General features: G+C 42.7%; 1 protein-coding gene across 2 annotated transcripts in view; it reads right to left on the bottom strand.

Annotated features, from left to right (window-relative positions):
• znf704 (zinc finger protein 704) overlaps positions 1–14,135 on the bottom strand; it is a 152,641-nt gene that overhangs the window by 129,183 nt on the left and 9,323 nt on the right. For both annotated transcript variants that reach the window (XM_060942724.1, XM_060942723.1), the window contains exon 2: positions 5,504–5,721. In XM_060942724.1, coding sequence (XP_060798707.1) covers positions 5,504–5,721 — 218 coding nt within the window. The remainder of the gene's footprint in view (positions 1–5,503; positions 5,722–14,135) is intronic.

Raw genomic sequence — 14,135 nt, 5'->3', positions numbered from 1 at the left:
TGCTGGAAACCAATGTCCAGTAAGTCCATACGGTTGTAGTGGATATTGAAGTCCGGTACAGACGAACAACACACAAAAATACACACAAAAAACATAAAAACCGTGCACAGGTAGGGAGAGCTTGTAGCCGCAGCCGTTGTAGTAGAATTGCATATAGTAGGGTTTTCCAGAAGAAAAGGTAGATGTAAAAGCAGAAGTAGAACCAGAAGTAGAAGTAGAAGGCGGAATATGGCGTTTGACCGACACGATGGCGTCTGTCACAATCTGGATCGGCTGTGACGTCACATGCAAGATCTCTATACATCCCCTTTAAATCTGTTCATGCCATTCCACCATACAAGTCCCTGCATATGTTTGAACTCGTACCATAATGACAAACGTGTTAAGAATGAGTGCATGAATATAAACCTGGGATTTATCTTCCACCTGCACAAGGCCATCTGTCTACAGCAGAAAAAAAATAAAACTAGACTGCATTTCTGCAGAGAAAATGCAAAGTGTGCTTGCTGAGCTGTAGCAGAACAGCTATCATGCTAGCATGCTAAAAGCTAGCATGCCAACATGCTAATGCCAACATGCTAACAACTAACATGCTAACAGTTAACATACTAACATGCTAAAAGCTAGCATGTTAACATGTTAATGCTAACATGCTAATAGATAACATGCTCATAGATAACATGCTAACAGCTAGCATTCTAACATGCTAATGATTAACATGCCATTTGTTAAAATTCTAACACTTTAAGGCTAATATGCTGACAGCTATCATGCTAACAGGCTAACATGCTAATGGATAGTATGTTAACTTTTAGCATGCTAACACACGGAGGGTGACATGCTAACAGCTAACATGCTAACAGTTAGCATGCTAACATGCTCAGGTGAACTCGCTAACGGCAAACATGCGAACTCTGCATGCTACCATGCTAATCCTATCATGTTAACAGCTCTCATGATAACATGCTAATGGTGAACAAGCTAACAACTCGCGAGCTAACAGCAGGCATGATATCGTAATGGGTAACATGCTAACAGCTAGCATGGTAACACATGAATGCTTATATGCTAATTGCTATCGTGTGTGCGTGTAAGTATTCCTAATAAAGTGGCCGTTGAGTTGAAGTTGATTTTGCTGTCAAAGTCTCAAATGAGCAGATCCTTGCCAAATGCATCATCACCTATGGGGGAAGGGAGGAATGACTCAGTCAAGCTTCCACTGATTAGCGGCAAAATGGAGAAAAAATGGACAGATGAAAGGCAAGACAAAGACGAGTGCGGGTCAGAACCGATATCATGTGTGTGATGGGTGATTTGGCTTGAGGTGCCGTATGAAGTTTGGTGGATGTGTGGTGAAGTGTTACTGAGCAAAACTCCATTCATTTGAATGGGGCCAAAAATCAATGGAAGCCTATGGAGGTAAAAAGAGATGCGTGAAAACCAAGGAAAAGACGAGTGCAGGTCTCAGATGAGGGGATGGATCTGTGTGGGGACTTGGCCTGAGGCATCAAGTGAAGTTTCTTGAAGTTTGGTCACTTGGTTAAAAAAAATTGATGGAGAGTGAAAGTTTTTCTCCTGAAACACCATTCATTTTCAGTGGGGCCAAAAATCAATGCAAGCCTAAGGAGGAAAAAGGGATGAGCAAAAAGAAAGGAAAAATATGAGTGCGGGTCAGAACCGATCGCATGTATGTGTCGGGGGAGTTGGCCTGAAGTATCACATGAGGTTTGGTGCATCTGCGATGGAGCGTGTCCGAGTAGGACGATTTGATTCATGAGCCCTATTCATTCTCTATGGGAAAAAAACAAAAGAAAAACGACAAGAACAAGAGAACGGGCGCATTGATCCAAAAGCTGTATACAAGCACACTACACCACTTCGGGCCAGACGTCTCAGAGTTGGAACGGTGTCTCTATCTCGAACGCCCTAGGAAGAGTAGTGGATCCAAAAAACATGTCGGAATAAGGCAGAATAAGTAAACTTAAGAACAATAGCAAGCACACTAATAAAACAGGTCTGGAAAAATCCCAAGGGAGTCTGGAGCCAGATTCGTGACGTTACCTGCGAAAGCGCCAGCAGGCTGCGTGAGCTTTGCACGGTTTCAGTGCACAGCCTGCGTAGACCAAGCGCTCCCATTTCTCTCTCATTGTCCGATCTTTTGGAAACGATGAGTACTAATCCCATCAAGATTGGTGTTGCTACACCCTCCTACGATACATCTGTTAACCATTTTAATAATTACGCGATAACGAAGAAATTTGCAGAAAACCACCAGGTCGTTTTCTCATAAACAAACCAGCGCTGACGTAGGATTCAGAGGGAGGCGTCCCGCACGCGACGTCACGTAAATCAATGTTTGCCGGGAAATCCAAATGCCAAGTTTTTTCAGAGGCGGACCAATTCGCCTCAAATGGCTTGATTTCAACTGAATTTTTCTGGTATTGTGCAAGGTAAAAAAATTGCACAAAATGCAAAATGTGACAGATATTTGACCAAAGTTTAATATAAAATAGGAGAATTACATTGATCTTGCTCCTGAATTTACCCGTGATATGCACTTTAATATAAACCTTCAATTCTATGCTGCGAAACAAAATAATTCAGTTTAGTAAAACTTGACGAACGTAATGTGTAATAAATTAAATGACAGATTCGTTCTTGTTCCACAAGTCGGGGTTAGACAGTTTAGACTGAGGTGCTGTTAGGGTTAAGGTTCAGGTTGTTTGCTGGGAATTTATATTTAGAATATCCTCAAAACACATTATTACCTCTATTATTATGTTTTGCTGTTTCAAACCAAGGAAAGAAGCTATTGTTTTTCAGTACATGGAGTATCCTAAAAATAATTGCATAGAGTAGCATGTCCTTCAAAGGTCTCTTGGTAGATGTGGGTGTTTATAAAATGCATGCGATCAGGATTCATGATCTTATTCAGTCACAAATATAGACATTATCTTTCTGCTGGGGCGGCATGGTGGTGTAGAGGTTAGCGCCGTCGCCTCACAGCAAGAAGGTCCTGGGTTCGAGCCCCGTGGCCGACGAGGGCCTTTCTGTGTGGAGTTTGCATGTTCTCCCCGTGTCCGCGTGGGTTTCCTCCAGGTGCTCCGGTTTCCCCCACAGTCCAAAGACATGCAGGTTAGGTTAACTGGTGACTCTAAATTGACCATAGGTGTGAATGTGAGTGTGAATGGTTGTCTGTGTCTATGTGTCAGCCCTGTGATGACCTGGCGACTTGTCCAGGGTGTACCCCGCCTTTCGCCCGTAGTCAGCTGGGATAGGCTCCAGCTTGCCTGCGACCCTGTAGAACAGGATAAAGCGGCTACAGATAATGAGATGAGACATAATATACTGTATGTATGTAAATATAGACTGTATGTTTATGTTTGTATGTAATGTTTACTGTATAGTCTAAGATTTTAAAGACTACGATTGTTTGATATTCTGTGAGCAACATATTCCTACCAGAGAGCTCTTTAAAGCCATTAACCAGGAAATTTTGAAATTATGGGGTTATGAAATATCATTATACATTAATACAAGATGTTCTAGACGAAAAAAATTAAGTGGACTTTAGCTTAAAGGTAGTCTGCCTTTCAGAATTTTCACGTTTAGGTCATAAAAATAATTTTCCCTGACACCCAGTTACTTCTGTTTAGTGGACCGAAAGCTACTGAATTCGAATCACAGACTTCCAATTTCATTACTTTTTTTCCTAAAAGAATAATTAATGAATTTAGAGCCGCGTGGCCCGAAATTCTCTGCCATTTTTTCCTGCTTCGCCGTGACCTCATTCAAGATACTACGTCATGCATGACGTGGTGGGCTTTCCCTGTTCACGCAAGGCATTGCGGGATACAAATTTGAAACAGGAGAGAAAAATGGAGGACGCGAGCGTGCGAATGAAACGTGAAAGACCGAGTACAGTAACGAAAAGCGAGAAGAAAAGACGTTATGTTACGAAGGAAAGGAAACGCAGGACCAAACTAATAAATATCGGCGGTCAGCGAGCACCTCGGTGTGATCAGCTGTTCGTTTAGCGACAGAATGATGGAACTGTCAGTGCACGGTCAAGGTAAACCTGTAGATGGCAGTAATGCAACACTGTGGATGCCAGCTGCTGTAAAACCCAAAAGAAGAAGGTAAACCTGCGCATGTGCACACGGACTTCCTCTGTCTGCTTGACTGTGCGAAGCGAGCGATTTCATGCATGTTATTTGTTCGGGAATCCCCTCAAATTAAATAACTTCCCAGTCACAGAATGGCCTGTTTTTTTTTTTTTTTTAAGATATTACAAAAATAAACATATCACAATGACCAAATTTCAGAAGGAACTAAATTTCACCAATTTTATGAAATCGAAAAGCCGTCTAGTTTAAAAAAAAAACATGTTAAAGTTGTAACATCAGTCTGTCGGGTCATCTTCCCAGGCGCGTCTATACTGGATTAGCCAGATACAAGGATGTATTAGGAGACGAAAATGAGTATCGCGCTGTGTGACGTAGGATTCCACGCGTCTGCATACCGTGTCACGCATCAAATGGGTGGAAGATAAACAGGAACTTTTTTTTTTAATAAACAGGCAAGGAACTAGCCACTACTTTATTTTGATTCCTTTTCTAATACTGCATCACAATAATTTTTGTGGAAAAATGCAAACAAATTGACCGAGAAGTCACGCCAGACCATAATATTACGCTATAGTCTAGTTGTCACAGAAGGAGTCTCAGGCGCTCGGGACAGTGCGCGCTCCGAACTGACTCACATGCGCTGCAAATGACACACACCTGCACGGGATTAAGACGCAATCAGCACGCCTAAATAAGGACTCCGAATGCAGACTTGCTTTGCGAAGTATTGTGTAGTTGTGACACATTACTGATCCTTATTTCCTGGTTTCTGATTCCTGTTCGTCGTTTTTGACCCTGCTTCTGTCTACGCTGTTCTGTTTGTACCTCGCTCGACCTTTTGCCGTTTTACCATTCACGATATACGCCTGCCGATTTCAATTGTTTGCCTGTTTACACTTTATCATAAAGATCTTCTGCACTTACATCTGTCTCCAGAATACTTCGCCCTGCTGACACTAGTATAGCGTGTGCTTGTACACTTCCGCTGTGCTCGTGGAAAATTTCATCACACATGATGGAGTGATGGCAGTATTCCTGACAAAAAGATAGTCCTGTCTATTTTCATCACTTCACGGGATATATCATTAAGAAAAAATTAAACATGCAGCTTTTTTATAAAAGGACAGACATAAAGACCGCCTTTTGGCTCAATTTGTTCATTTGCGAGATATTTTCTTTAAATCCCTAAATCTCCATCAGATGTGGCTTTGCTCTATCTGTAAAACATTTCTTCATATTGGACAAATAATAATAATAATAATAATAATGTTTCTCTTATTTCTAATTTTCAATAATGAAAAGAAGCACAACACACACGTCACTGACACTTTTTATTTCTGCCAGTGTGTGTCACTGCTTATGCACTGCAGTCCTACCTGGCATGTGGCACGTCGATGCTGGACGAGACGACCTTGCGTTTCTGCTCGAGCAGCGACACGGAGCGTGTGCTGTCCTTCTCCATGTCTAGCGTCCGGCCTGTTCGTCTATGCTCGGGTGCCCGCAGCTCCTCCACCCCGTTTGTGTTCTCGCTCTTCTGTGCGCCACCGTTCTGACCCTGTGCCGGCATGTCACGCTGCCCGCCGTTACACAAACTCTGCCAAGAAAAAAAAAAAATACACACACAGCCCACTGATTGCAGGAAAACATTCTTCTACAACTTTTTTTCCATACGCGTTCAAAAACAAGAACCGGTCCCAAGTGGACGCAGTGGATTGTAGGTGATTTCCCACCAACAAATGGAGACAATCACATCATCGGAATTTTTTTTCTGATCCGTTAGAATGTTTAGCAGTAAAAATGTGTGATTGTGCAAGTACGTAGGTTTTTATACAACACATTTTATGCAGGCTGAGAAGTAAAACAGTAAAATGAGGCTACTGAAAACACAAACATCAACATAACACCAGAGGTGGACAGTATCAAAGTACATTTACTTGAGTACTGTACTTAAGTACACTTTTTGAGTATCTGTACTTTACTTGAGTATTATTTCTTTTGGAAACTTATGACTAACTTCACTACATTTGAAAGACTAATGGCCCTTTTCCACTACCCTTTTTCAGCTCACTTCAGCTCACTTCAGCCCGACACGGCTCGCGTTTCGACTACCAAAAAACAGCACGACTCAGCTCGCTTCAGCCCTGCTTAGCACCCAAAACTCGCACCGTTTTGGAGTGGGGCTGAAGCGAGCCAAAGCGAGCCGAGTGAGGCTGGGGGCGTGAGCAGACACTCCCCTGTGCACTGATTGGTGAGGAGGAGGTGTCCTCACATGCCCACACACGCCCCGCGAGCACGCTGGGATCTGTAAACACCGCAAACCCGGAAGAAGAATAATTACGAATTACGAGAATTTCTGAAGCCTTATGCGCCTCGCCTCATCTATACGCTCTTGCCAGTATCTGTTGGCGTTGTCGGTGACAACAAGCCACAGAACCAAGACCAGCAACACTAACGACTTCATGTTTATTGTTTACTATTCGGGTCGTGAGACTACCGCTTAAAAGCTCACTGATGTCACTGTTTGCGCTGCTTAACGACATCACCTGACGTCCACCCACTTTCGCTAACTCCACCCAATGTGTCCACCCACTTCCAGCCAGCACGGTTCAGCGCGGTTGTAGTCGAAATGCAACTCCAACAGCCCCGCTCGGCTCGACTCAGCCCAACTCAGCACGGCACGGCTCAGCCGCGTTTGTAGTGGAAAAGCGGCAAAAGATCGTACTTTTCACTCCACTACATTTCTGTCAAGGTCCTCGTTACTATGAAGTGGCTTTGAAAGTGGATGTTTTTTCTTTTCTTTTCTAAAACGTGATTGGTTTTTCGCAGGTGACACTGAGACAGCCTGTCAGTAATCACTAGGATCACGTCACATCCATAGACTGTATAAAATCAAGTTCAGTGATTTCTCAGCAGCATTATTTGAACACAATCAGTTGATGGCCGAATGGAAGGAGGCGGTTCTTCTGGGGAATGCACGCACCCATGGCCTTACCTAGAACCCATGTTTCAGTTTTCTGAAAGGATTAACAATTTGTTTCGTTTTAATTGTTTGCTTTGTTTGCCAAAAATGAACCACATCACAGCCTTCAAAAATTCCCCGTCCAACCTGCAGAAGCATATTGAGGGATGTAAACATTTTATTCCAATAGAAAGCTTGCAATGAAGTTGTCTGTGCTTTTAGAGCTAGCGATAACGTTGCAATAGCTGTGCAGTCTGGTTAGTCAAAGGACATTCTATGGATTTGCCCGCCAAGTTGCCATCGCCTTGTCCACGGCTAACGTTTACACATAGCTAGTTAACTTGGACACTGTTAGTTAGCATGTAAAAACAGAGTTACGCTAACATGAATAACGTTAACTTATCTGAAGTCCTTTCAAAAATATGTTTTAGCATATTCTTGCCAAATAAACAGAACGTAGAAATCTTTCTTTTCTAGTAATGTTAGCTACTCAATATGATTCAGAGTTTGAAAAGAGTTTGCTAGCATGTCAGGTGGAGCTTCACTGGCTAGCTAGCTTAACGTTAAACCACCATGACGGCACAGCATGCGTTCATTTTGTAAATCCAGTCGGTTGCTTCAGAGGCGTTAGGTTTTGTAAGCGGTGTGACAATAATACAACAATGCGTTGACAGAAAATGTACTTTTAATACTTAAGTATTTTTAAAAGCAAGTACTTCAGTACTTTAACTTAAGCAAAAATTTGACTGGACAACTTTCACTTGTATCGGAGTAACATTTAACCAGTGGGATCTGTGCTTTGACTTAAGTAATGAAGTTGGGTACTTTGTCCACCTCTGCACAACACCAGTGTTTGTCCCCGTGTTTGGTGTTGTATGTTTTTTTAGTGCTTTATACTAGAGGTGTAATGAAATGCCACTCTCCGTATTTGTATCTGAACCGGAAGTGGGTGTGGCCTAACCTTGAAGAGGATTTAAAAAAAAAAAAAAAGTGAATCCTACCGCTATATCCCAGAACTATTGGTAAACAAAACAATTCTGCTGGAAAAAGAAGTGATTTCCATTGATTTCCATTCACAAATTTATGTAGAATATAACTCCATTCAACCTCAGTTACTCAGTTCATAAGTGGTCTCAATCAAGCACCTTGTAAACATTTCTGGCAAGATTTACTTCAGTTTTTATTATTAGCTCATCCAGCTGCAGGCCAGGCCAGATGAGCTCATGCGATCACGCGTCATCCGTCGGCTGTCCGTCCACAATTTACAAAAAATCGCTACTCCTCCTACAGGATTAATCGGATTTCCATCAAACTCGCACATATGTTCCCCAGCTGGGTGTGCATAAAAGTTGTCAAGATGGTGGTGCCACCTGCAATATTTACAATTTTATGGGTGTCTGAAATTTTTGGGTGACTTGTCACATTAAACGCTACTCTTTGTAAACTGCTGGGATGTTTTCACTGAAACTCACCCAGAAGACTCTAAAGACATAGTCCAACAAGAGTTGTTCACCAGGTGGTGCCACCTACCACGGATGAGGCTACAGAGGGTTCACGTGCAATTTCACAAAAATCACTACTCTTCCTACAGGAGTGATCAGATTTTGATCGAACTCGTATGGAATGTTCCGCAGGTTGGTATGTATAAAAGTTGTCAAGATGGTGGCGCCACCTGCCATATTTAACATTTTATGGGCGTTTGAAAATTTTGGGTGACTCGTCACACCAAACACTGCTGTTGGTAAACTGCTAGGATGTTTTCACTGAAACTCACCCAGAAGACTCTAAAGGCATAATCCAACAAGAGTTGTTCACCAGGTGGCGCCACCTGCCATGGATGTGGCCACACAGGGGTCATATGCAGTTTCAGAAAAATTGCTTCTCCTCCGACAGGACTGATGGGATTTCAAACTTGCACATGACAACAGTGGCCGGTATGAGCTACAGCCTCACTGAGGCTATTTTGTGTGTGTGTGTGTGTGTTATATTTCAGAAAGATCAAACGACTGATGGAAAAAAAGACACATCTGTTCATTCCTAATAACCTATTTGTATCAAGGTACATCGCTACTTTATACACAGCCAATCAGGAAGATACAGTTGTGCCAGGCTTGTAGTACTCGAGTCTGACTCGTGCCCTAATTTTAAAGGCTCATGACTCAACTTGGACTTGAGCACTGATGACTCGGACTCGTACATTAACTGCATTCGGACTCGTAAATTAGAGACGAGGACTCGGAGGACTTTTTTCTTTATTTTTTGTAGCATGCCATAATAACTTGGTATATTTATATCTACATTAATTTTTATACTAATTTGGTAATACGAATAACATTTCCACTCGTTTTTATACTAATTTGCACACAAGTGTAAGTGGTTAGCACTGTCGCCTCACAACAAGAAGGTTCTGGGTTCGAGCCCAGCAGCCGGCGAGGGCCTTTCTGTGCGGAGTTTGCATGTTCTCCCCGTGTCCGCGTGGGTTTCCTCTGGGTGCTCCGGTTTCCCCCACAGTCCAAAGACATGCAGGTTAGGTTAACTGGTGACTCTAAATTGACTGTAGGCGTGAATGTGAGGCCAAGTTTACATTAGACCGTATCTGTCTCGTTTTCTTCGCGGATGCACTGTCCGTTTACATTAAAACGCCTGGAAACGGGAATCCGCCAGGGTCCACGTATTCAATCCAGATCGTGTCTGGTCCGGTGCTGTGTAAACATTGAGAATACGCGGATACGCTGTGCTGAGCTCTAGCTGGCGTCGTCATTGGACAACGTCACTGTGACATCCACCTTCCTGATTCGCTGGCGTTGGTCATGTGACGCAACTGCTGAAAAACGGCGCGGACTTCAGCCTTGTATCACCTTTCATTAAAGAGTATAAAAGTATGAAAATACTGCAAATACTGATGCAAATACTGCCCATTGTGTAGTTATGATTGTCTTTAGGCTTGCCATCCTTCCACTTGCAAGTGGTAAGTGACACGCATGCCCGACATGCACTGAGAGCACACACACAGCGGCTCAGTCCCAAATCACTGCTCGTGCGCTCCACTCGCGCGCTCTGTGAGCTGCGCAGGGCCGGAGTGCGCACCCTCCAGAGGGCACTCGCTGTTCAGGGCGGAGTGATTTGGAGCGCAGGATGCCTGCGGAGCCGAGCGTATCCGTGTATTGGCGTTGCTGTGTGCACGCTAATCGTTTTAAAAACGTTAATCTGATGATCCGCTGATACGGTCTAATGTAAACCCCACCTGAGTGTGAATGGTTGTCTGTGTCTATGTGTCAGCCCTGTGATGACCTGGCGACTTGTCCAAGGTGTACCCCACCTCTCGCCCGTAGTCAGCTGGGATAGGCTCCAGCTTGCCTGCGACCCTGTAGGACAGGATAAAGCGGCTAGAGATAATGAGATGAGAGGACATCTTTTTTTGTGAATTTATTGTAGGTTATGGTATGGGACATACATCTTCACACTACTCAAAGCTATCGATGTGTTTTAGAGAGTGTGCGTGTGTGACAGCTGTGTCCTTTGTGTCGGACTTGACTCGAAATTTTCTTTAATGACTTGGACTTGACTCAGACTTGAACACTGGGGACTTGAGACCGGACTCGAGGTTTAGTAACTCGACTACAACACTGACTTGTGCTAACTCCACCCCTGAGTACCGTTAGTTAGTAGCTTCACCAGTTACAAAAAAACCATACAACTGGTAGCTTTGTTTCAAAACAAACAAACAAAAACGCATTTTCAGTTCTCTGCTGCCAAAATTTCTGGTACTTTGAGCAATAGGAAATGTCATAAACATTCTCACCTCTGACTGGTACCAAGGATCAGAAGAGTCTTATTTACATCAACGGCAGTGTGTAACACCACCTGCATGTCTTTGCAAATATGAGACTGACACGGACATACAATAGCGCAGGGCTTTTCAAAGTGTGGGGCGCGCCCCCCCTGGGGGGCGCCAGAGATCTTCAGGGGGGGCGCAACGTGAGAGACAAAATGGATCGATTTTTAGTACCTAAAGCTACAGGGAGTGAGGAGACGGCCAAGCAAAAAAACAGAGCCTCCAGGATGTTGCGATTTGCAGCTTCAGCGCAAATTCAACCAATCCCCGCGAATTCAGGGCGGTGTTGCAATTATATCCAATCACCGCAACTTTCTCGCAAATTTGACCAATCGTTGGCGCCGTCTTGAGGTGACATCGACAAACTACCTTCCGCCTTACTTCCGGATGTCTATGTTCAAGAGAAGCAGCATGTGCGCAGTGTTGCCAGATTGGCGCTTTCAAGTGCATTTTGGCGGGTTTTGAATATATTTTGGACTGGAAAACGTCAGCAGTATCTGGCAACACTGCATGATGTGCGAGTCAGTGTTTATGTAGGCTTAAATTCTGTTACTGAAAGTGTGTGATGTTTACAGTGAAGGACTGTGTGCACTTTATTTTTTTTTTACTTAATACAAGAAATTAATGGATGCCAACATTTTTGCCAAAATGGTATTTTATTTTCCATTGTTTAGGCAGCTTCAGCATCATATGGTGAGATTCTGTTCAAATTGTTTTTTTTTCCTTCTATGAAGCCTGAGCCATTTATTTTATTAGTTTATAATTACTGCTTAATTTAGTCTTCAGGAGAGACTGCCTGCACACAGTACTAGTATTAATAGTGTTTTTTTCTTACATGAAAGCTGAGGCATTTATATTATATTTTAAGGTAACTTCATGTTGTGCTGTGAGGTTCTATGCACTTTAACTTTTGAACCAACAGGTGCATTTGGATAAGTAAAGCCTATTTTTCTGCATTTTTGTAGTCCTGGTAATCTTTTATATTGGTAAAGTTGTTTATAGGACCATTTCTCAGTGTCTTTGTTTTTTTTATCAATAGTTTTTCAGTAATAACTTAATATTTAACATATCACTCAATTTTAATCACAAAAAGAGAAAATCGCAACAATTTCTCGCAACTTTCACTTCCTCCCGCAATGTAATCGCAACAAAAACCTAAACACCGCAACTTTCATCGCAATTTTTTTTGGAAACCCCCGCAACATCAGACATTTTAGCCTGCAACAATCACAAAAAAGGCCCGCGGAATCCTGGGGGACTGGAAAAAGAAGTAAGTATGACCACGATTATTTAAAGTTTGGATTTTCATGGACTGGATCTGAAGATGCTCCACTGCCACAGTGTGTTGTCTGCAAAGAGGTGCTAGCTAACGATGCTATGAGATGTTTAAAATGTGTAAAACAAGATGTTTTAAAAAGCACAGATGTTTAAAATGTGAAAAAGAAAAAAATAATGTGTACAACAACCATTTTTTTTTTAATACGAATGGAACATTAAGTATAGCAACAACAAAAATTGTAAGGGGGAGCGCTGTTGTTTATTTGCTCTCTGAGGGGGGGGCTGACTCTCCCACACTTTGAAAACCCCTGCAATAGCGGATGCACAACAGCGATTAGCCTGTTCGTATTTAATAACTACAGCCATCCTTAGACTGGAGCCAAGATGTTTCCGTTCAGTTTGTATGGTGAGGAGAAGGAGTATGTAATCTTATCCACAAAGCCTGGCCTCTCTGATGTACAGGATCTGTACAGATCTCTGTACATCACACACAGGAAGATTACATCTGTTTGCACTTGCACTTCCTCCATAGCAAAGAAATCCCTAGTGGCTCTGTTTATACACAGACGAACGTGCCTGCTCATGCTGTAGTCATACGCTACATACAGTATAACTCTCCATCTCGACTATTTATCTTGACTACAAGATGCTGAAGAGATGCTCAATACAAATACCACAACATACTGATTATTATCTGCCACGAGCCAAGTACTCGATTACTTTGTGCACATAATACAAGCATTAAGTCCATATGTATACGGATATCTGAGCCCGCTATGCTCAAAAAGATTTCTGTCCATATGAATCGTTTTGCAAAAAATAACTCCATCCGCAAGAAAACACAAAAACAGTAAGCACATCAGCCCAGTGGGTGATGATAATTAATACAAAGGAGTAAGAATGAAACAAAATTAAATTTAAACGTCAAATAGGAAACTACAGACCACAAACTAACAGCCAAAGTGCTAGTATATTACAACCCCAAATCCAAAAAAGTTGGGACGTTGTGTCTCATCTCATCTCATTATCTGTAGCCGCTTTATCCTGTTCTACAGGGTCGCAGGCAAGCTGGAGCCTATCCCAGCTGACTACGGGTGAAAGGTGGGATACACCCTGGACAAGTCGCCAGGTCATCACAGGGCTGACACATAGACACAGACAACCATTCACACTCACATTCACACCTACGGTCAATTTAGAGTCACCAGTTAACCTAACCTGCATGTCTTTGGACTGTGGGGGAAACCGGAGCACCCGGAGGAAACCCACGCGGACACGGGGAGAACATGCAAACTCCACACAGAAAGGCCCTCGTCAGCCACGGGGCTCGAACCCGGACCTTCTTGCTGTGAGGCGACAGCGCTAACCACTACACCACCGTGCCGCCGGGACGCTGTGTAAACTGTAAATAAAAACAGAATGGGATAATTTGCAAATCATGGAAACCCTATATTTTATTGAAAATAGTACAAAGACAACATATCAAATGTTGAAACAGAAATGTTATTGTTTATAAAAAATATATATACTCATTTTGAATTTGATGTCAGCAACATGTTTCAGAAAAGTTGGGACAGGGCAACAAAATACTGAAAAAAAGTTGTGTAATGCTAAAAAAAAATATTTGGTTAATTGGCAACAGGTCAGTAACTTGACTGGATAAAAAAAAAAAAAAAAAGGAGCATTGCCGAGAGGCGGAGTCTCTCAGAAGTAAAGATGGGGAGGGGTTCACCGCTCTGTGAAAGACTGCATGGGCAAACAGTGCAACAATTTAAGAATAACGTTCCTCAATGTAAAATTGCAAAGAATTTAGGGATTACATCATCTATGGTCCATAATATCATTAAAATATTCAGAGAATCTGGGGAAATCTCTGTGTGCAAGAGACAAGGCTGCAAAACTGACATTGGATGCCTGTGATCTTCAGGCCCTCAAG

Source organism: Neoarius graeffei, chromosome 16 (genome assembly GCF_027579695.1).
Source record: "Neoarius graeffei isolate fNeoGra1 chromosome 16, fNeoGra1.pri, whole genome shotgun sequence".
Classification (NCBI taxonomy): Eukaryota; Metazoa; Chordata; class Actinopteri; order Siluriformes; family Ariidae; genus Neoarius; species Neoarius graeffei.
Note: the sequence above shows the minus strand (reverse complement) of the source record. Positions and strands in the feature narration are given on the sequence as shown.